The sequence below is a fragment of the Loxodonta africana genome, chromosome 6 (assembly GCF_030014295.1).
Source record: "Loxodonta africana isolate mLoxAfr1 chromosome 6, mLoxAfr1.hap2, whole genome shotgun sequence".
In the NCBI taxonomy this organism is placed as follows: Eukaryota; Metazoa; Chordata; class Mammalia; order Proboscidea; family Elephantidae; genus Loxodonta; species Loxodonta africana.
The window spans coordinates 48289266-48310630 of record NC_087347.1 but is presented as its reverse complement, the minus strand read 5'-3'; the positions used below and the strand labels follow the sequence as shown (position 1 = coordinate 48310630).

Genomic DNA, 21365 nt, shown 5'->3' with positions numbered 1-21365 from the left:
ATATCAATTCTTCATACATTGGATGTTTGTTTAGATCATATACAGCCTCCTGGAGAACATTGCCCCAGTCCTGCAAAGTTTTGCCACCTAGCTGGCACTGTAATTATGTCTTCAGGAGGCCATTCCATCATTCCATCAAGCCAGGTGCTTCAGGATGATAGGGAACATGGTAAGGCCAGTGAATACCATCAGCACGGACCCACTGCCACACTTCATTTGCTGTGAAGTGAGTTCCTTATTCTGAGGCAATGCTGTGTCAGATAACATGACAGTGGATAAGGCATTCTGTGAGTGCACAAATAGTAGTTTTGGCAGAAGAATTCTGTGTGTGGCAGGCAAATCTGTATTCAGAGTAAGGGTTTATCCCAGTAAGAATGAAACACTGCACTTTCCATGAGGGAAGCGGTCTGATGTACTCAACTTGCCACCAGGTTGCTGGCAGATCAACTGGAGAAATTGTGCCACATCGAGGACTCAGTACTAGTCTCTGATGCTGGCAGATTGGGCACTCAGCAGTAGCTGTAGCTAAGTCAGCCTTAGTGAGTGGGAGTTCACGTTGCTGAGCCTATGTGTAACCTCCACTTTGTTCATGAGCCCATTGGGTGATGACAAGAGTGGCTGGGGAAAGAGGATGGCTGGTTTCCACAGAACGCTTCATCCTATCTACTTGATTGTTAAAAATTCTCCTCTGCCGAGGTCACCCTTTGATGAGCCCTCAATGAGACACAAATATCTTCACTTCTCTGGACCGTTCAGAAAGGTCTATTCATACACCTCTTCCCCATACCTTCTTGTCACCGATTTTCGAATCATGTTCCTTCCAAGTCCCTGACTGCCCAGCCAAACCATTGGCCACAACCCATGAATCAGTATATGATCGCACTTCTGGCCATTTCTCCTTCTAAACAAAGTGAACAACCAGATGCAGTGCTCAAAGTTCTGCCCATTGGGAGGATTTCTCTTCACCCCTGTCCTTCAGGGAGGTTCTAGAAAGGGACTGTAATGCTGTGGCTGTCCATATCATGCAGAACCATCTGTAAACCAGGCATGAGTTTTCTCTTAGTTAACTGATCATAAGGAAGTCCCCATAGGCCATAGGTGCAGACTGGAAGAGGGCAGGTAGCATGACAGGAATGGACACCTTGGGCACTTTGGCCACTACTTCATGCAACTTACTTGTGCTTTCATGTCCTGCTTGGGCTTGATCTCGTATATACCACTTCTATTTAAATATTGTGCACATCTGACTTTATGACTCTGTTGGTCAGCCAACACCCAGTTTGTGATGGGCAGCTCAGGCAGCATGATTACTTGGTGGCCTATAGTTAGGTGTTCAGTCTCTACTAAGGCCCAGTAACAAGCCAAAAGCTGTTCCTCAAAAGGAGAGTAATTCTTTAGAGGATGGCAGGGCTTTGTTCCAAAATTTTAAGGGTTTGAGTTGTGATTCACCAATCAGGGCCTGCCAGAGACTCCAAACATCACCTCTATCTGCCACTGACACTTCAAGCACCATTGCATCAGCTAGATCATATGGCCCAAGTGGCAGAGTGGCTTGCACGGCAGCCTGAACCTGTTGCAGAGCCTTCTCTTGTTCTGGGTCCCACTCAAAACTAGCAGCTTTTCGAGCCACTTGATAAATAGGCTGAAGTAGCACACCCAAATGAGGAATATGCTGCCTTCAAAATTCAAAGAGGCCCACTAGGTGTTGTGCCTCCTTTTTAGTTGTAAGAGGCCCAGATGTAACAACTTATCCTTTGCTTTAGAAGGAATATCTCGACAAGCACCACACCACTGGGGTCCTAGAAATTTTACTGAGGTGGAGGACACCTGAATGCGAAATTAATTTGCCACCCTCTAGCACACAAATGTCTTATAAATGTCTTATCAATAAGTCCAGAGTCATTGATACTTCTTTACTAGGTCCAATCAGCATAATGTCATTACTGTAATGTTCAATGCCTTGTGGAAGGGAGAGGATATCAAGGTCCTTGCAGACTAAATTATGACATAGAGGTAGAGAGTTGACATAACTCTGAGGTAGGACAGTGCAGGTGTATTGCTGGCTTTGCAACCGAAGACAAACTGCTTTTGGTGATCCTTCAAAATCGATAGAGAAAAAGGCATTGACCAGATCAATAGCTGCATACCAGGTGCTAGGAGATGTATTAATTTCTGCAAGCAATGAAAGCACATCTGAAACTGTAGCTATAATTGGAGTCACCATGTGGTTAAGTTTACAGTAATCCACTGTCATTCTCTAAGATCCATCTGTTTTTTTGCACAGGTCAAATAGGCAAGTTGAATGGGAAAGTGGTGGGAATCACCACCCCTACATCCTTCAAGTTCTTGAAGGTGGCTCTAATCTCTGCTATCCCTTCAGGAATACAGCATCGGTTTTGGTTTACTATTTTCCTAGGTAGAAGCAGTTCTAATGGCTTCTGCTTTGCTTTTCTTACCATGATAGCCCTTACTCTACCAGTATGGGGATTCTGCCAGTTGCTAAGTATGCCTATTCTAGTTATGCATTCTAGAACTGAGGAAATCATTACAGGATTGGTTTTGGGACCCACTGGACCCACTGTGAGAGAGCTAAGATCCCATTAGTCACCTGACCTCCATATACCCCCACTCTGGTGGGCCACAGTGATGTTTTGGAATTAGGGTCAATTCAGAGCCAGTGTCCAGTAATCCACGAAAAGTCTGATTATTTCTTTTTCCCCAGTGAACAGCCACACCAGTGAAAGGCTGTAGATCCCTTTAGGGGAGGCTGGGAGAAAGATTAACAGTATACATTTTTGGCAGTGTAGTGAGGTTCTTCCTCAAGAAGACCTGACCTCCCTTCATTCCAGGAGTTGTGGGTCTGTAAACTCGCTCAAGTCTGGAAATTGATTGAGGGGCTGTGACTCTCGATTATGGCGATTCAAGTTAGATTGACATTCACTTGACCTAGAATTCTTCTTCTTGTACAGATCAAATAAATATTTAGTAGATTTCCCATCTATTTCACTCCTAGTGACATCATGATTAAGTAGCCAGTGCCATAAATCCATATGAATCAGACTATTCTGTTTACTGCTTTGACTCTGCTGTCCATTACAGTAACCATGCCCTCCTTTTTTTTGTTGATTAAGTGCCAGCATTTGGCCCCTACAACTGTGGGGTCCAATCAGCCCCATTGTAATTAGTGTCTTAATTCAGTTAGGGCAGTTCCCACAGTCAAATCTGATTTACATAAAATAGTGACCATAGCAAATTTCAAGGATGATGGGGCTCTTTTCACAAATTTGTTCCTCACCATTGTGGTAAAATTATGTCCTCTGGGCACTCCACAGGTGGATCTGTGCATCCAACCTGATAAATCCACTCTAACATGACAATTTCCCTAAGCCTTTGGATACCTTCTTCTACAACATACCAAGGAAGTTCCAGCACTTTAACTTGATTTATTGAAGGTGACTGATTAATCTATACTTCTATGAACCAACCAAATAAACTATTAGATCCTTTTCTAACCTCTTGAACTGAAACACTGAATGAGGGAAACATGCTTAGTGGACCCATATAATAAACTCAGACTGATCCCACTTTATGATCCTTGCACAATTATCCCATACCCTTAATATCCATTCCCCCACACATTCCCCAGGTTTCTCTTTGTATGTATTAGAAAAGTGAAGCCGTTCTTTTGGAGTGTGGCATACCTTCTTCTGGGTCACACTTTGTACTTCACCTTCTGGGGCTCTATGGGACTTAAGTCCCTAGAACTGGAAATCAGATGATGATGAGCTGGATGCAGGATCCAGAATAAGAGTGAGCCTTGTCGGAACATCCTCTTATATACTGGAGGCAGGCCACACCCCCACGGAAACTCTCTTTTCAACTGATTGGCTACTCACAGCCAATCTCATCATGGAGGTAATTACATCAGATCTCATCATGGACGTGATTACATTATATTACATTATGGAAGAGCAATCTGTCCAATGTCTGCCAAACCACCGAGAATTGTAGTGTGGCCAAGAGGACACATAACATCACTCTTGCCATGGAATCTTATATTCAGAACCCAAATAACTGTGGAGGCTGAATTGGTGACTATTGCTCTTGGGACTTCTGATAGTCTTGTTGTCCCTTCAGCATCAGTCTGCCTGATATGATTCCTATTACATTTACTTTCCTTTGGGTTAAGGCAGTCCTTTTCATTTTTTCCCCTGAAGCATCCCTAGTGGCAGAGGAGAGAAACTAGGAAGGCCTATGGGATCACTGGTATATTAAAGTGCTAGCAACAGCTTGATATTTCTTTGAAATTGAGTGTTCAATATTCAAATTGTACATTAATTTTTCATTCCATGCCATAATAATTTGGGGTTTATTTTAGTATCCAAGAGGTGTTTCAAGTTATATACCACCAAGTGAAATGCATTCTCCTGGGTCCCTCTCCTTTCTCTTCCCTGAAGACCTCTGCTTGAGGAAACTCTCTGTTAAAATATTCCTTAAGTAATAATAATAATAAAAAGTAATACCAAGCATTAATACTGTGAAATGTCTTAGCTGATCTACTTCTCAGGGGAAATGATACACAGAACAGGGATGTTTTGAGTAAGAGGATCTGGAGTTAGCAGGCCAGTTAGGAGAGGCGTGGAGGGTGGTGGAGTAGAAAGACAGAATGCTAGCTGGTCAGGGGAAATTGCTGCATATAAGACCAAAAAACATCAGTATAAAAAGGGATGCCAGGATGGGAGTTGTTAACAATAAACCCTTCTTTCCCTGCAATTTTGCCTAGAATGAGTCTTTTCTGGTTCTGGTGTCTCAACTGGGAAGACCCAAGGAGGAGGGACAGTATGTGATTCCTTGAGGCATAGACCAGAAAGGTGATCTCTAGTTTTCCTTCTTAACACAATAGAAAGCAAAACTTTAAGTAAACAATTCAGTGTAAACTCTTCGTAACTCTGCCTTTGATTTTTGTTTCTTCTGTTAGTTAATAGGTTAACTGTTGCTCTTTCTGTTTTTTTCTGCCTGTGTAGTGCAGCTAGGACGTGTTGTCTCCTGGGTTATCAGGAGATGATGTAGTCATGTTCTTGCGAACTGGTACAAACTGTTTTCTCCAATTGGCCATTGTTTTCTAGAGAGACTGACTTCTATTTACCAGAACTGGTACAGTCTGGTGTTTAGGCTTGGATGCCACCTCTCAGCAACCGACGAGATGACAGTTGGGCTGATTAATTAAATGCATTTCGTAACCTGCTGTAGGGAAAGGGGTTGTGAGAGCATTATGTAGTAGTAGTACCAAGCCTGATATTTTTCTGTGTTTCACTGTTCTCTACCGATTAGGAAGGTGCCAGTTTTGCTTTTGGTATGCTGTTTTTAAAAAATAATATTTTATTTTTGGTGAAAGCTTTTGGTATGCTCTTATAATGCTTGATGAAAATTTCAAAACTAAAAAAGGAAACACTTAGAAGTAATACTCAGGAAATGAGTGTGAGTGTAATGTCAGTATTTTGCTTTGAAATGAATTTTTCCCTTTGAAAGAACAGTATCAAAACACATCCCTCTGTAAAACAGACTCAGCTAACTGCTTTTAAAAAATCGGTCTAATTTATATTAAAATACATACAGTACCAAGATATTTGTTATAGTAGTAGACAATGTTAACTGTGTTCTGTATCACCTTATAACAGGTTTTACATGTTGTTATTTAAATCACTAACGGGTTTCAGCATATTTTCTTTAATTGTTAGAACTCTGAGGAAGGCAAAAGGCAAGTTTTAATCATGTTAAGGAGAACAAAATGGTCCAGGGAGAAACTGGTGAAGCTAAAAGTGGAATTAAAACACTCTGACTTCTGTCCCTGTCAGTGTGTTCTTGCCACGGCCCATCTTCCCACCTCTAAATTCTGTCACACAGGTAATGATTTTCTTTTTGTCTGTGTTGTTTTGCGGGTAACAGTGCACAGGAGGCTTTAAGCGCATTTTAGAGAGTGCACGATTTGCCTTTAGAAGGTGCAAATCATGTAGTGATTGAGACCACAGACTTTGGAGCCAATGACAAGACTCGAATCCCACCTCTACCCCTTAGCAACTGTGTGACTCTGGGAAAGGCGGCCTCTCAGTACCTCAGTTTCTTTATCGGTAAATAGAGAATAATAGAAATACCTATCTCATAGGGATGTTGCGACGATTAAATGAATGAATATATGTAAAGCACAAAGAAGTAAGTACTTCATAAGTTGTATTAAGAATTGCATTTTTCAAAGTGAATGTGACTTCATTTTTCAATGTTGAGAGGGGACTCCTTAAGTCTATTCTGTTAATGACCAGTAAAACCAGTTGCTGCCAGGTTGATTCCAATTCATGACAACTCCATGTGTGTCAGAGTAGAACTGTGCTCCATAGGGTTTTCAGTGGCTGATTTTTCAGAAGGAGGTCGCCAGGCCCTTCTTCTGAGGTGCCTCTGGGTAGACTGGTACACCTTTCCTGAGTGTGTTAACCATTTGCACTACCTAGGAACTCCATTGAGAATAACAGACTCCTCAAATTCTGCTGGTGTAGTGGATAATTTTTCCTTAGAAAATCCATCTTCAGTCTCTCTAGCCTTTAGCCTTAGACTAAATTATAAACATGGTGAGTGGAATAGAACAGAAGACCTGGACATTAATCTCACATTAGTCATTAACCAGCTGTGGCCTTGGGCCAATCATTGACCTCATCAGGCTCAACTTCTTATCTCCTCGTGAGAAGACTAGGCTAAGCAACTTCCAAATCTGCTTCTAAAATCCCATTTCATGATTGAGGTACTTGAGGGTAATTTCACTTTAACAAAAATAGTAGGCGAAACCTAACTTATTCATCCCATGTAGATAAAGGTTTTATTTGAAATATGGAGCAATTTCATGGCAACCCCATACATGTAGAGCAGAATTACATTCCATAGGGTTTTAAGGCTGTGATCTTTTGGAAAGAGATCACCAGGCCTTTTTTGTGAGGTGCCTCTGAGTGGGTTCAAACTGCCAACATTTCTGTTAGTTGCCAAATGCTTAACTGTTTGTGCCACCCAGTTACCCTGGGTCAGAACTGACTCAACAGCAACTGATTTTTACTGGTTTATGTAGCTATAGGGTTGCTATGAGTCTGAATTGATTCAATGACAATGGCTTTGGTTTTCGGGTTTATGTAGCTATTATTACATGGGATGAAATTGGTAAGTATCTTTATAAATTTTAGTAATGAACTATTCTAAGGTGGTTTTTAATACAAGTCTCCCCATATACCCTGAGGGGAAAAATATTCATCAAATTAAAGAGATAAAACAATGTATCATGGAGTACTTTGCATAAAGTAGGTGAATTACCCTGTTTTGGAGGCCCTGCTTTGTGGAGAAGCTCTCCAGTAATCAGCATATCCTTCCACATTCTTCTTCACAGTTTCAGGATGACACTCTTAGGCATTGCTGTGAGAATGGGGAGGAAAGAGCTATTTTCTCTTTTGTCTATATACTGTGGAAATACGTTCCAGCTTCCCACACTTAGTTCTTGAGGTCCCTGGCCAGCATGAGAATATGTACTTGATCATCGTAGTGATGAACTAAATAATAAATAAAAATAGTGAGCAAAGATCTTTCTCAGGCACTGATGAAACTGACAGTTAATGTGTTCCTGTAATCCTCTTTTTTGCTGTTTGTTTTGATTGACATCTTGAGCCTCTGGAGGTCATCTTTCTCCACCAGCCAGATGCGAGCATTGTCCTCAGTATGATAGAAAAGGCATAAGGGTTGTGGGTGACTAATCATTTATCGCCCCAAGCATCTGTCAGTTTGTTGTACTGTGGTGGCTTGCATGTCGCTGTGATGCTGAAAGCTATACCACCAGAATTTCAAATACCAGTAGGGCCATCCATGGTGGACAGGTTTCAGCTGAGCTTCCAGACTAAGGCAGACTAGGGAGAAGGACCTGGTGGTCTGCTTCTGAAAAAATTAGCCAGTGAAAACCTTATGAATAGCAGTGGAACATTGTCTGATATAGTGCTGGAAGACTATATCAGTCAGAGAGACTGAGACGGATTTTCTAAAGAAAAATTATCCACTACACCAGCAGAATTTGAGGAGTCTGTTATTCTCAATGGAGTCCCTGGATAGTGCACATGGTTAACACACTCAGAAAAGGTGTACCAGGTTGGAAGGCACTCAAAATATGACTGCGGAAGAGGTGCCTCCTCAAAGTGGATGGAGTCAAGCTTTTGGGAACTTCATTTGCTGGTGTGGCATGACTCAAAATAAGAAGAAACAGCTTCAAATATCCATTAATAATAGGAACACAGAATGTACGAAGTATGAATCTAGGAAAATTAGAAGTTGTCTAAAATAAAATGGAATGCATAAACATGGATATCTTAGGCATTAGTGAGCTGAAATGGACTGGTATTGGCCATTTCGAATCGAACAACTATATGGTCTACTACACAGGGAATGACAAGTTGAAAAGGAGTGGCGTTGCACTCATCATCAAAAAGAACATCTCAAGATCTATCCTGAAATACAATGCTGTCAAGGATAGGATAACATCCATACACCTATAAGGAAGACCAGTTAATACAGCTATTATTCAAATTTATGTACCAACAAATAAGGCCAAAGATGAGGAAACTGAAGATTTTTATGAAATTCTGCAATCTGAAACTGATTAAACATGCAATCGAGATGCATTGATAATTACTGGTGATTAGACTTCAAAAACTGGAAACAAAGAAGAATAGGTAGTTGGAAGGTATGGCCCTGGTGATGGAAATGATGCCAGAGATAGCATGATAGAATTTTGCAAGACCAACAGCTTTTTCATTGCAAATACCTTTTTTCACCAACGTAAACCGTGACTATACACGTAGACCTCACCAAATGGAATACACAAGAATCAAATTGACTACATCTGTGGAAAGAGATGATGGAAAAGCTCAGTATCATCAGTCAGAACAAGGCCAGGGGCTGACAGTGGAACAGACCATCAATTGCTCACATGCAAGTTCAAGTTGAAGCTGAAGAAAATTCGAACAGGTCCACAAGATGCAAAGCATGACACTAAGTATATTCCACCTGAATTTAGACACCATCTCAAAAATAGATTAGACTAATTAAATATTAATGACCAAATACCAGACGAGTTGTGGAATGACATCAAGGACATCATACATGAAGAAAGCAAGAAGTCATTAAAAAGACAGGAAAGAAAAGAAAAAGACATGTTGGAAGAGACTATGAAACTTGCTCTTGAATGTCGAGTAGCTAAAGTGAAAGGAAGAAATGATGAAATAAAAGAGCTAAACAGAAGATTTCAAAGGGCAGCTTGAGAAGACAAAGTAAAGTATTATAATGAAATGTGCAAAGACCTAGAGTTAGAAAACCAAAAGGAAAGAACATGTTTGACATTTCTCAAGCTGAAAGAACTGAAGAGAAAATTCAAGCCTGGAGTTGCACTATTGAAGTATTCTATGAGGAAAATATTAAATGATGCAGGGAGCATCAAAAGAAGGTGGAAAGAATACACAGAGTTACTATATGACAAAGAATTGGTTGACATTCAATCATGTCAGGAAGTAGCATATGATCAACAACTGATGGTACTTAAGGAAGAAGTCTAAGCTGCACTGAAGGCCCGAAAAACAAAGCTCCAGGAATTGACAGGATACCAATTGTGATGTTTCAACAAATGGATGCAGCACCAGAGGTGCTCAGTCATCTATGCTAAGGAATTTGGAAGACAACTACCAGGCCAACCATCTGGAAGAGATCTATATTTTTGCCCATTCCAAAGAAAGGCGATCCAATAGAATGTGGAAATTATCGAATAATATCATTAATATCACACACAAGTAAAATTTGCTGAAGATCATTCACAAGTGGTTGCAGCAGTACATAGATGGGGAACTGCCAGAAATTCAAGCCAGATTCAGAAGAGGGCATTGAAAGAGGGATACCATTGCTGATGTCAGATGGACCTTGGCAAAAGCAGAGAATACCAGAAAGATGTTTACCTATGTTTTACTGACTATGCAAAGGCATTGGACTGTGTGGATCATAACAAAATTATGGATAGCATTGTGATGAATGAGAATCTCGCAACACTTAACTATGCTCATGAGGAACCTGTATATACATCAAGAGGCAGTCATTCAAATAGAACAAGGGATACTGCTTGGTTTAAAGTCAGGGAAGTTGTGTATCGGGGTTGTATCCTTTCATCATACTTATTCAATCTGTATGCTGAGCAAATAATCTGAGAAACTGGACTATATGATGAAGAATGTGGCAGCAGGATTGGAGGAAGACTCATCAACAACCTGCAATATGAAGATGACACAACTTTGCTTGCTGAAAGTGAAGAGGACTTGAAGTACTTATTGATGAAGATCAAGGACTACAGCCTTCGGTATGGATTACACCTTAACATAAAGAAAACAAAGATCTTCACAACTGGACCAATAAGCAACGTAATGATAAACAGAAAAGATTGAAGTTGTCAAGAATTTCATTTTACTTGGATCCACAATCAACTCCCGTAGAAGCATCAAGCAAGAAATCAAATGACGCATTGCATTGGGCAAGTCTGCTGCCAAAGACCTCTTTAAAGTGTTAAAAATCAAAGATGTCACTTTAAGGACTAAGATACACCTGACCCAAGTCATGGTGTTTTCCACTGCCTCCTATGCATGCAAAAGCTGGACAATGAATAAAGAAAACTTAAGAAGAATTGATGCCTTTGAATTATGGTGTTGGTGAAGAATATTGAATATACCATGGACTGCCAGAAGAATAAACAAACCTGTCTTGGAAGAAGTATAGTGAGAATGCTCCTTAGAAGGGAGGACGGCGAGACTTCGTCTCACATACTTTGGACATATTGTCAGGAGGGACCAGTCCCTGAAGAAGGACACCAGGCTTAGTGAAGTCAAAAAAGACCCTCAACAAAATGGATTTGATACAGTAGCTTTAACAATGGGCTCAAGCATAGCAATTGTGAGGATGTCTCAGGACCAGGCCGTGTTTCATTTTGTAGTATATAGGGTCACTGTGAGTTGGAACTGACATAACAGCACCTAACAACAACCATCATTTATCAAGGAGCCCTGGTGCCGCAGTGGTTAAAGTGCTTATCTGCTAACCAAAAGGTCATCTGCTCAAACCCACCAGTTACTTCATGGGAGAAAGATGTGGTAGTCTTCTTTCATAAATATTTAAAGCTTTGAAAACTCTGTGGGGCTGTTATACCCTATAGGGTCACTATGTTTCAGAATCCACTTGATGGCAGTCAGTTTGGTTTTTGGAATAATTTTTTAAAAAGCAAATTGCAAAGGTAACCCAATATATTAAAAACAAGCTCATAAAGACTTATGACTTACTTTATAGAAGATGTTTTGCTTTGTAAGCTCTTGTACACTAAAAACTCACTGCCCTCGAGTCGATTCTCTTGTACACTAGGGGGCTGATTTAATTTTCAGTTCATTAAAAAAGAGCTATTGTCCTTGTTTTCTCTCAAGCCTAGGGATGCTAGGCTTGGGTGGGGTGGAAATTGTAACAGTGTATGAAGCCTCAGACCCTGGTCGTGGGAGTTTTGAGCTAGCAGAAATTTCAAGGGGATGCTGGCAACCTCAGAGCTGGTAGGTAAGGCTCAGGTTGAGACATAGGCCCTCAATAATGCTAGAATGAACACTGGATTAAACACTGGGAAAGTGAAAGTGTGGGTATGGGTCTCTTGCCTCATTCAGCAGTAGCACGAAAGATATAGAGTGATGTCACTCATGATATGTCTGGCCATAATGTTCTTCTTTGGTGTATGTTTCCCACCTATTTGCAGGGCCAAGGAGATCTGTTGAAGAATGCCAAGAATGAAGCCATAGAAAACATGAAGCAGATCCAGCTGGCATGCCTGTCCTGTGGACTGAGTAGAGCCACCAGCAGCAGTGCAGATGCCAAGAGCAAGCGCAGCCTGGAAGCGATAGAAGAGAAGGAAAGTGGTGAGGAGAACGGGAAGCTGTAAGCCTGAGCACCATCAGCACATTCACCAATCCTTCCTGTCAAGAACTCTGTTTTCTCTTTCTGTTTTTTCTTTCTTTCAGCTTTTAGAAGTTCACAAAGGATGCCCTCAATGGGGTGTTGGACATAAACAGATATTTTCACAATGTCAGTGTTACGGATTGAATTTTGTCCTCCAAAAATATGTGTTGTAAATCCTAACCTCTATGCCTGTGGTTATGATCCCATTTGGGAATAGATTGTCTTTGTTATGTTAATGAGGCAGGATTAGTGTAGGGTGGATCCTGAGTCAATCTCTTCTGGGATATAATAGAAATTAAACAAGTGAGCAGGTCAGAGATAGGCTAAGATAGATACCAAGACACATGAAGATTGCCAAGGAACCAGGAAACAGAAACTGAAGAGACAAGGACCTTCCTCCAGAACCAACAGAGGGAGAAGGACTTCCTCTCAAGCCAGTGTTCTGAATTTGGACTTCTAGCCTCCTAAACTGTGAGAAAATAAATTTCATTTGTTAAATCTACCCACTTGTGGTATTTCTGTTATAGCTGCACTAGATAACTGAGACAGACATTAGTACCAAGAAGTGGGGGTGCTGCTCTGACAGATACCTACAATGTGGATACAGTTTTAGAATTGGGTAATGGGTAGAGGCTGGAAGAGTTTTAAGGTGCCTAATACTAAAATCCTAGATTGCCATGAAGAGACTGTTGGTAGAATTATGGACTTCAAAGGCAATTCTGGTGAGAGTTCAGAAGCAAGTGAGAAGAGCTATGGAGAAGTCTCTATGGTCTTAGAGAATACATATGGCACCAAGAACAGAATGTTGCTAGAAATGTGGACATGATATGTGCTTCTGATGAGGCTTTAAAAGAAAACAATGAACGTGTGATTGACAATGGAGTAAGGGCAATACTTTTTATGCACTGGCGAAGAACTTGTCCAAATTATGTTCAAATGTTCAGTGGAAGGTAGAACTTGTAAGTGATGAACTTGGATATCTGACTGATAAGATTTCTAAGCAAGATCCTAAAGGGGCTATGTGGTTTCTCCTTGCTGCTTATAGTAAAATGTGAGAGGGAAGACATGTACTTAAAAAAGAAACGTGCAAAATGAAAACAAAACAAAGATTTGGAAAATTCTGTTGTACGAACTAAGGACACATGTCCTAGAATGTTCACCAAGCACATGGCTACACAATCTTTTATTAAAGAAATTAAGCCTGTGACTGATGGATCTAACCATGTGCCACAGCAGAAAATCCATCAACTTAGACCAAAGGGGTCAGACACAGGATGAAAGAAAAGAAAACTGTCTGCCTCTTGGAATTCTACAGGCAGGAAACAGGCCAGAGGAGCTACATTTGTTGTCCTCCAAGAAAAGGAAAGTACCATCTCTGCAGCAGCTCAGAGATGAGAAGAACTGATGAGCATGGAAAGCAGGGCCTTCTTGTGTTCAAAGGGTGGGGCCAACGTCTCCTGTATCTCAAGGGGTGGGGCTGCAGCCTCCTAGGTTGCAGAGTAGGATCTTCGCCAGCTCAGTTCCAGAGTTTGAGGCTGTTGTTAAGGTGCGGCAGGGGAATGGGGACACTACCCAAAGCTGAAGGGGCAGGGCTGCCATGTCCAAGGGACAGAAGAATGAGGGAGGCCTGGCAGGGCTGAGGGGGTAGGGTCACCACTCAGATGGAGGAGAATAGGGCCACCCAAAGCTGAGGGAGAAGAGTTGCCACCACTGTAGGCCTGGGTGGTGGAGCTGAAGCCAGGGGCTGGGGGAGGGGATTCTCCACCCAGAATCCAGAAAGCACAGCCAACACTCAGAGTCTAGAGGGCAGGACCATTCTCCAGATGGTCTCAGAGAAGAGAGGATTATTTTCAAGCCTTGAGAGCTAGTATAAATGGTTCTGCTGTGTTTTAGACTTGCTGGGTGCCTGTTATCCCTTCTTTCCCTCCAATTTCCCGTATTTGTAATGGAAATGTATATCTTGTGCTTGTTCCACAATTGTACTTTGGAAACAGATAACTTGTAGTCTAGATTTCACAGGTTCACAGATGAAGAGAAGTTTTGCTCCAGATGGAATACACCTAAAGTCTCACCCATATTTGATTTAGATGATTCAGAAGATGAAATTTTGGACTTGGAGTTGATTTAAGACTTTTGGGGTGTGGTGGTGAAAGTGTTTTGAATGCAGCAAGGATGTGAATTTTGGGGGGTCAAAGGGTAGAATGTTATTGATTGAATTGTGTCCCCCCAAAATATGTGTTGTAAATCCTAACCTCTATGCTTGTGGTTATAATCCCATTTGGGAATGCATTGTCTTTGTTATGTTAATGAAGCAGGATTAGTGTAGGGTGTATCTTGAGTCAGTCTCTTTTGAGATATAAAAGAGATTAAACAAGTGAGCAGAAGCAGAAAGGGGATAAGATAGATGCCAAGACACATGGAAATCTCCAAGGAACCAAGAAGCAGAAGCTGAAGAGACAAGGACCTTCTTCCAGAGCTGACAGAGAGAAAGCCTTCCCTGCTAGCTGACACTCTGAATTTGGCCTTTTAGCTTCCTACACTGTGAGAAAATAAATTTCTGTTATAACCACCCACTTGTGGTATTTCTGTTATAGCAGCAGTAGGTAAGGCTCAGGTTGAGACATAGTCCCTCAATAATGCTAGAATGAACACTGGATTAAACACTGGGAAAGTAAGATTGTGGGTCTGGGTCTCTTGTCTCATTCAGCAGTAGCACGAAGGATATAGAGCGATGTCACTCAGGATTTGCCTGGCCATAATGTTCTTCTTTGGTGTATGTTTCCACCTATTTGCAGGGCCAAGGAGATCTGTTGAAGAATGCCAAGAATGAAGCCATAGAAAACATGAAGCAGATCCAGCTGGTATGCCTGTCCTGTGGACTGAGTAGAGACCCAAGCAGCAGTGCAGATGCGAGAGCAAGCGCAGCCTGGAAGCGATAGAAGAGAAGGAAGGTGGCGAGGAGAACCGGAAGCTGTGAGCCTGAGCACCATCAGCACATTCACCAGTCCTTTCTGTCAAGGACTCTGTTTTCTCTGTCTGTTTTTTCTTTCTTTCAGCTTTTAGAAGTTCACAAAGGATGCCCTCAATGGGGTGTTGGACATAAACAGATATTTTCACAATGTCAGTGTTTTAATGCAGTTAATTTATCTAAGTTAAAACTTTAGTAGCAGTGTTTTAAAATCTAAGATGTGTGTACACACCAGTGTGTGTATGTGTGTGTGTGAAATCCTGTAAAATCTATTCAGTGTTTCATTATTCACTTAGTAAATTATTCGTTTATTATTTTTGGGCAAACTTGTTCATTTGAAATTCTAAAGAGCACTTACTGTAACCTGTTGCTGTGTTTAATTTTACTTCTGTCTTTGTCATTTAATTTAGAGGTCTTAACATAGGTAACTATTGAAGGAAACAAAATTTACCAATATCTAGATGTTTTGATAGATTAAAATATGGATTAGAAAAATTCCTAAAAATCACAGTAGAAATAAAAGTGAATGAAAGATAAATGATTAGAATTTTTGGAACGATTTGCAGTCATTTATTCAGTTAGTGAACTGTTTAAAATATTTATTAAGTAAATTCAATTTTAGGAACAAAATTTCTATAGTAGCTTACTAACAGATATGATTTCCGTTGGAAAGCTGATCATAAGTGAATTTATACCCACCTATGTGGACTCTTAAACACAGTGGAATTGGTGTTATAATTAGGATTCTGATATGACAATAACATTCAGTTGTGAAATTCCAGGGTTGAGATGTGTAGGAAGGTGTTTTCTTCCAAACTGGGGGTTGTAGCATTCATTTTCTGTAACAGACATTGGCGTCTGAGAAGTCTTGGCATTGATTAAATTTAATTTAAGGTACTAAATTTACATTTAAAGACATTGTTCAAACAATACTGTATCATCATGTTGAGTAGATTTAAATTCTGTGAGTCAGATAATAGCTTTGTGACGATTTAAGAACTATCTGATTATACAATGTCTGATATAATTTTAACACATGCAGAAAAACACACAAAAAAGAAAAAATGACAAACTAAGGTACATTTATAATTGCATCTGGATAACTTTCACCCCAATGTCTTCATAAACTACTCTAGTGTGATATGTTTGTTACCTCCAGCAGAACTAAATGTTCTATCGTTTTGAAAGAATATATTTATTTAAAGCGTTGCTTTTATTTTGAAAAGCTTCTTAATTAATTTGGTTAACAAACATGCTAATTTGGGGGAATTTAGGGAAGATAATTGTTGAAATTTTGCAATTTTAAAAAGGTCTTCTATAGCTACTGTTAAGTTATTCTCAACTTCTTAACACTATTATGGTCATGTTGCACATTACTGAAAGAGTAAAGATATGAAACAGCTTTTATATTGTTCTCTTTATTATGAATTAATTAAAAAAAGAAGAAGAATGAAAATGGGTTATTATATCAAAAATATCTCCAAGAGTATGCTATTTCAATGGACCAGATTATTCCCTATATTTGCAACTGGGTGCTTGGGAGAGGGGTGTACTAGAAACTCATTTTGAAGCAGGTTTGCAATGGTAATATAATGGCCTGAAAAAATTTCTTTATCCTACGTTATGCCTAGCCTGCCTGTGGGAGGAAAAGTGGAATGCAGGCACCTAAGCTCCTTAAGATAAAAACAGGTGATACAAAGAGAAACAAAACCCGTTTTATGTCAGCCAGTTTGTTGGTCTCTTCTGTCGACTTTTTCACCACCCTGAAACCCACTTAGAGAAATCCATGCCTTTACTAATGAGAGGGAGGGGCAGAGATGAATGAAGAAAATAAATGGTGACAAACTCTCAAAGAATGTTTACTCATTTCTTTATTTCAGGGTTGAATACAATCTTGAAAGTGGTTTCTCTAGTTTATCCCATTTATCCCTGAGTTCCACTGACTGGCATGGGTCCTACCTATATGGATGTTCTCAAGAATAGGATACGGAGTCCACCTGAGCTATTGGTACTTCTGGCAATGAATTGTCAGACATCCTCTGCTCCATTTGGCTGAGTTTCATTGCTAAGGAGTGGTGTACGGGTCAGGAAGGAGCTTTAGATACTGAAAGTAGAGGAGTTGAAAGGGTAAGACCCACATGATGGCCTTGCCTCTGGTTGGAATAGTAAAAACAAAACTTCTTGCTTATTATGGTTTTGCTACATTATTACATCCTATGGGTGTCTGTCTCTATGGACTTGAGCTATCATAGAAAAGGTCTCCTTCAATTGATGTGTGGTAGATATTAATTCTATTTTCACTTACTTACTTTCACATAACCACAAATAATAAAGGCTTTATCCTTCTTATAATAATAAAAAAAATAATCAATATAAAAATGCAAAAATAGAAAAATGTATGAAAAAGAAAGTAAAAAACACTATTAACACTTTTATTTATATCCTTTCAGACACCTTTTAGAGTTTACACATAGAAACTAATGTTTTCATGTTTAAGAAAAAGAAGATCATATTGCATAAACTGTTTTTAAGAGGCTTTTAAAAACTTTAACAATATAACATAGATATCCTTTCATGAAACCAAAAAACCAAGCCCGTTGCCGTCGAGTCAATTCCAGCTCATAGCGACCCTATAGGACAAAGCAGAAATGCCCCATAGAGTTTCCAAGGAGCGCCTGGTGGATTTGAACTGTTGACCTTTTGGTTAGCAGCCGTAGCCCTTAACCACTATGCCACCAGGGTTTCCATCCTTCTATGATAATAAAATATATACTATATACATTGGAAGTCCCAATCTTTGGACTATATCCAATCCATTGATAACATATTTTATTTAGTCACTGAATCTTTTTCAAAACATTTTAACCAATGGCTAACTTTTGAAAATTAGTAGATTTCACATAAAAAAATTGTAATTTCCTGCTTTTTAAAAAATATTGGATATTCTGACAACACTAGACACCCATACACATACACACAGATCCCTTTTGCTTGGCATCCATTAACTGGAACTGAGTAATTGGCTGTCTCTCCAAATTGGGCATGTGCTGTCCAGTTTGCCAAAGAGCCTCTGTTACATCTGGCTCCTGTGGAGATCTGAGATGGTGATCCTTGATCCAAATCATCATTTCCAATAACTATGAATTACCATACTATATTTAATCAATTCTGTTATTTATTTTACATTTATGTTACATCTGGCCCCTGTGGAGATCTGAGATGGTGATCCTTGATCCAAATCATCATTTCCAATAACTATGAATTACCATACTATATTTAATCAATTCTGTAACCTGACCCTATGAATGCCAGAGAATTTTCATTAGTCAGAAAAGACTGCCTTAAACTAGCCCAAGCCAGGTTTGGCCCACCCAACTTGCTCAGAAGGGCCAGCTGTGATCATTAGTTGACCTCAGTAGAAGATGCAGCAACAGATGGAATGAATCAGAAGGAACATCATCATGTGGACCCCATTCTGAAGCGAGAGGTCCGACAAGAACCACATCACCTCTTGTTTCCTGGCCACCATAATTCCTGCAACATCTTCCCTATGTATTCTTCCTAGAATTTTCCCTCCCTAGTACGATGCTGCCCAAATCACATATAAGCCCTGCTTCCCCATCAAACTATGGGGAAAAAAATAATTTAAAAAAAAAAAAATTATTTTTTTCCCTATAGTTTGGGGACTTGGATCTGAGGAACTCTCTCCCAGCTCCTTGCTCTGCGGATTGCAGTAGTTACTTCCTCTTTCTCAAAAGCTAGTGTCCAGATTATTGGCAAGTCTGAGCATGTGAGACAAGGACCCCCCTTCCGGGTTCAGTAACAATTTCTTATTGTTAGGTTTTCTCTTCTTAGCTTCTTTTTATAAGCATTAAGGTAATGAAAATGTACTTTTACAAAGTTTTTTTCTCTAGGATAAATTTCTAAAGTGGGAATTGTTGGTCAAAGGATACCTTTTTTTTTTTTTTTTTAGGGCTTTTGAAATACATTGCCAAATGATCTCTGAAGAAGATATCCAATTTAAATTCTCAAAGGAGTTTATGAGAGTGCTCAAATTATTGGTGACAATAAGTTTAAATTTTTCTTATTTTTATTTTTGACAATCTACTAAATTTAAAATCTTATTTTTTTAGTCTCTAGAGAGATTGATTACATATTAATAAGTATATTGATTACAAATCATCTCATGTGAATTGTCTTTTTTTGTGTTCTGTTCATTTTTGGATGGGGTGGTAATTTTTATATTTTTATTATTGATGTTTAAGAGGTATTTAAGAAGAACCTTAACATGCGTTTGTCTTCAGGGTTGCTAATATATATATTTTTTACTTCTCTTTGCCCTCTAATTCAGTTTATACTTCCATATATAGATTTTATTTAAAAAAAATTTTAAGTAGGTAACTTTTTTTTTAACTCTATCAGATATTTTATTTATGGTTCTGTGTTTTGTGTCATGCTTAGTAAGACTTTTTCCATTGCAGGGTAATATAATATTCTTCAACATTTTCCTTTGTCATTTTTATAATTTATATTTTATGTTTAAGTATTTAGTCTACTTGGAATTTATTTTAGTTTGTGGATTCTGTTTTATTTGTTTTTCTAGTTATTTGGAATATATATGTCATGTTTCTAATTCTGCTCTTGGTGACCTTTAGATTTCTCCATATCTCTTAACATGTTTCTCTAATTATCTACTTTAAGAATAAAGCAAATACCATTATTCATCTCAGGGAGTGGAACTGTGGATCAAACCAAAAACTGTTCCTGTCAACTTGATTCCGACTCATAGTGACCCTATAGCACAGAGTAGAATTGCCCCAAAGGGTTTCCAAGGAGTGCCTGGTGGATTTGAACTGCCAACATTTTGGTTAACAGCTGTAGCTCTTAGCCACTACTCCATCAGGGTTTCCTGTGGATTAAAGGGTTTTCAATTTTCAGGTTTAGTTAATAGCACCAATTAGTTTCCAAAATTGTATCAAGTTACATCCTGCTTGTGGTGTACGAGGGTTCCAATTGTTCTCCATCTTTTCCAATATTTAGTGTTATCAGTCTTTTCAATGTTAGCGTTTCTGGTGATTGTAGTGATATCGCACTGTGATTTAATTTAAATTTCCTTGTAGACTATTGTTATGTATTGAATTGTGTCCCTCCAAAATGTGTGTCAACTTGGCTAGGCCATGATTCCCAGTATTGTGTGATTGTCTACCATTTGGTCATCTGATGTGATTTTCCTGTGTATTGTATATTCTGCCTCTATGATGTTAATGAGGCAGGATAAGAGGCAGTTGTGTTAATGAGGAGGAACTAAATCTACAAGATTAGGTTATGTCTTAGGCCAGTCTCTTTTGAGATATAAAAGAGGAGTGAACAGAGAGACATGGGGACCTCATACCATCAAGAAACAAGACCCAGGAGGATAGCTCATCCTTTGGACCTGGGATCCCTGCGCTGAGAAGCTCCTCAGCTGGGGCAGGTTAGTGACAAGGACCTTCCTCCAGTGCCGACAGAGAAAGACTTTCCCTGGAGTACCCTGAATTTGAAATTCTAGCCTCTTAAACTGAGAGGATAAATTTCTCTTTGTTAAAGCCCTCCACTTGTGGTATTTTTGTTAACAGCAGCACTAGAAGACTAAGACAAATATTGATAGAAAACCTTGTTTTATATTTTTAGCCATTTTATAAAGTTCTGCTCTATTTGTGTCTTTTGCCTATTTTTAATTAGTTTGCCTGTCTTTTTTCTGATTTGTAGTTCTTTATACTTTTTTAATATATTTTTAATCAGTTTTGTATTACAAATATCTTCTCCCATCCTGTAATTTATCTTTCCCCATCTTTACTAATGTGTTTTCTGAACAGAAGTCCCTAATTTAATCCAATTTATGATTTTTTTCTTTTACACTTAGTGCTCACCATCTTTGCCTCCCTACAATAATTAAGATAGCTTATTTTACCTCATAGTAGCTTTCTTTATCTTCCACATGTAAATCTGCAATCTCCCTAAAATTGATTTTTGTATATAGTGTGAGGTAGGGGTCCAAGTTCATTTTTTACTAATATATTCAATAGACCCAGCCCATTTATTGCTCTGTAGTGCTGCCCTTAGAAGCAAGGATGGTGAGACTGTGTCTTACATACTTTGGACATGTTGTCAGGAGGGATCAGTCCCCGGAGAAGGATATCATGCTTGGCAAAGTACAGGGTCAGCAGAAAAGAGGAAGACCCTCAAAGAGGTGGATGGATACAGTGGCTGCAACAATGAGCTCAAGCATAACGATTGTAAGGTGGTGCAGGACTGGGCAGTGTTTTGTTCTGCTGTGCATAGGTTTGCTATGAGTTGGAACTGATTTGACAGTGCCTAA

At 39.4% G+C, this 21365-nt stretch overlaps 1 protein-coding gene across 2 annotated transcripts in view; it reads left to right on the top strand.

Annotated features, from left to right (window-relative positions):
* PLCL1 (phospholipase C like 1 (inactive)) overlaps positions 1-18932 on the top strand; it is a 386099-nt gene extending 367167 nt beyond the window's left edge. The window contains exons 6-7 of one of the 2 annotated variants that reach the window (XM_064286854.1): positions 11840-11999; positions 14835-18932. In XM_064286854.1, coding sequence (XP_064142924.1) covers positions 11840-11999; positions 14835-14869 — 195 coding nt within the window. In that variant the 3' untranslated portion in view covers positions 14870-18932. Of the gene's footprint in view, positions 1-11839; positions 12019-14834 lie in introns of both variants that reach the window. The other variant, XM_064286853.1, reaches the window with a different exon arrangement.
* Positions 18933-21365: the final 2433 nt, after the last annotated feature.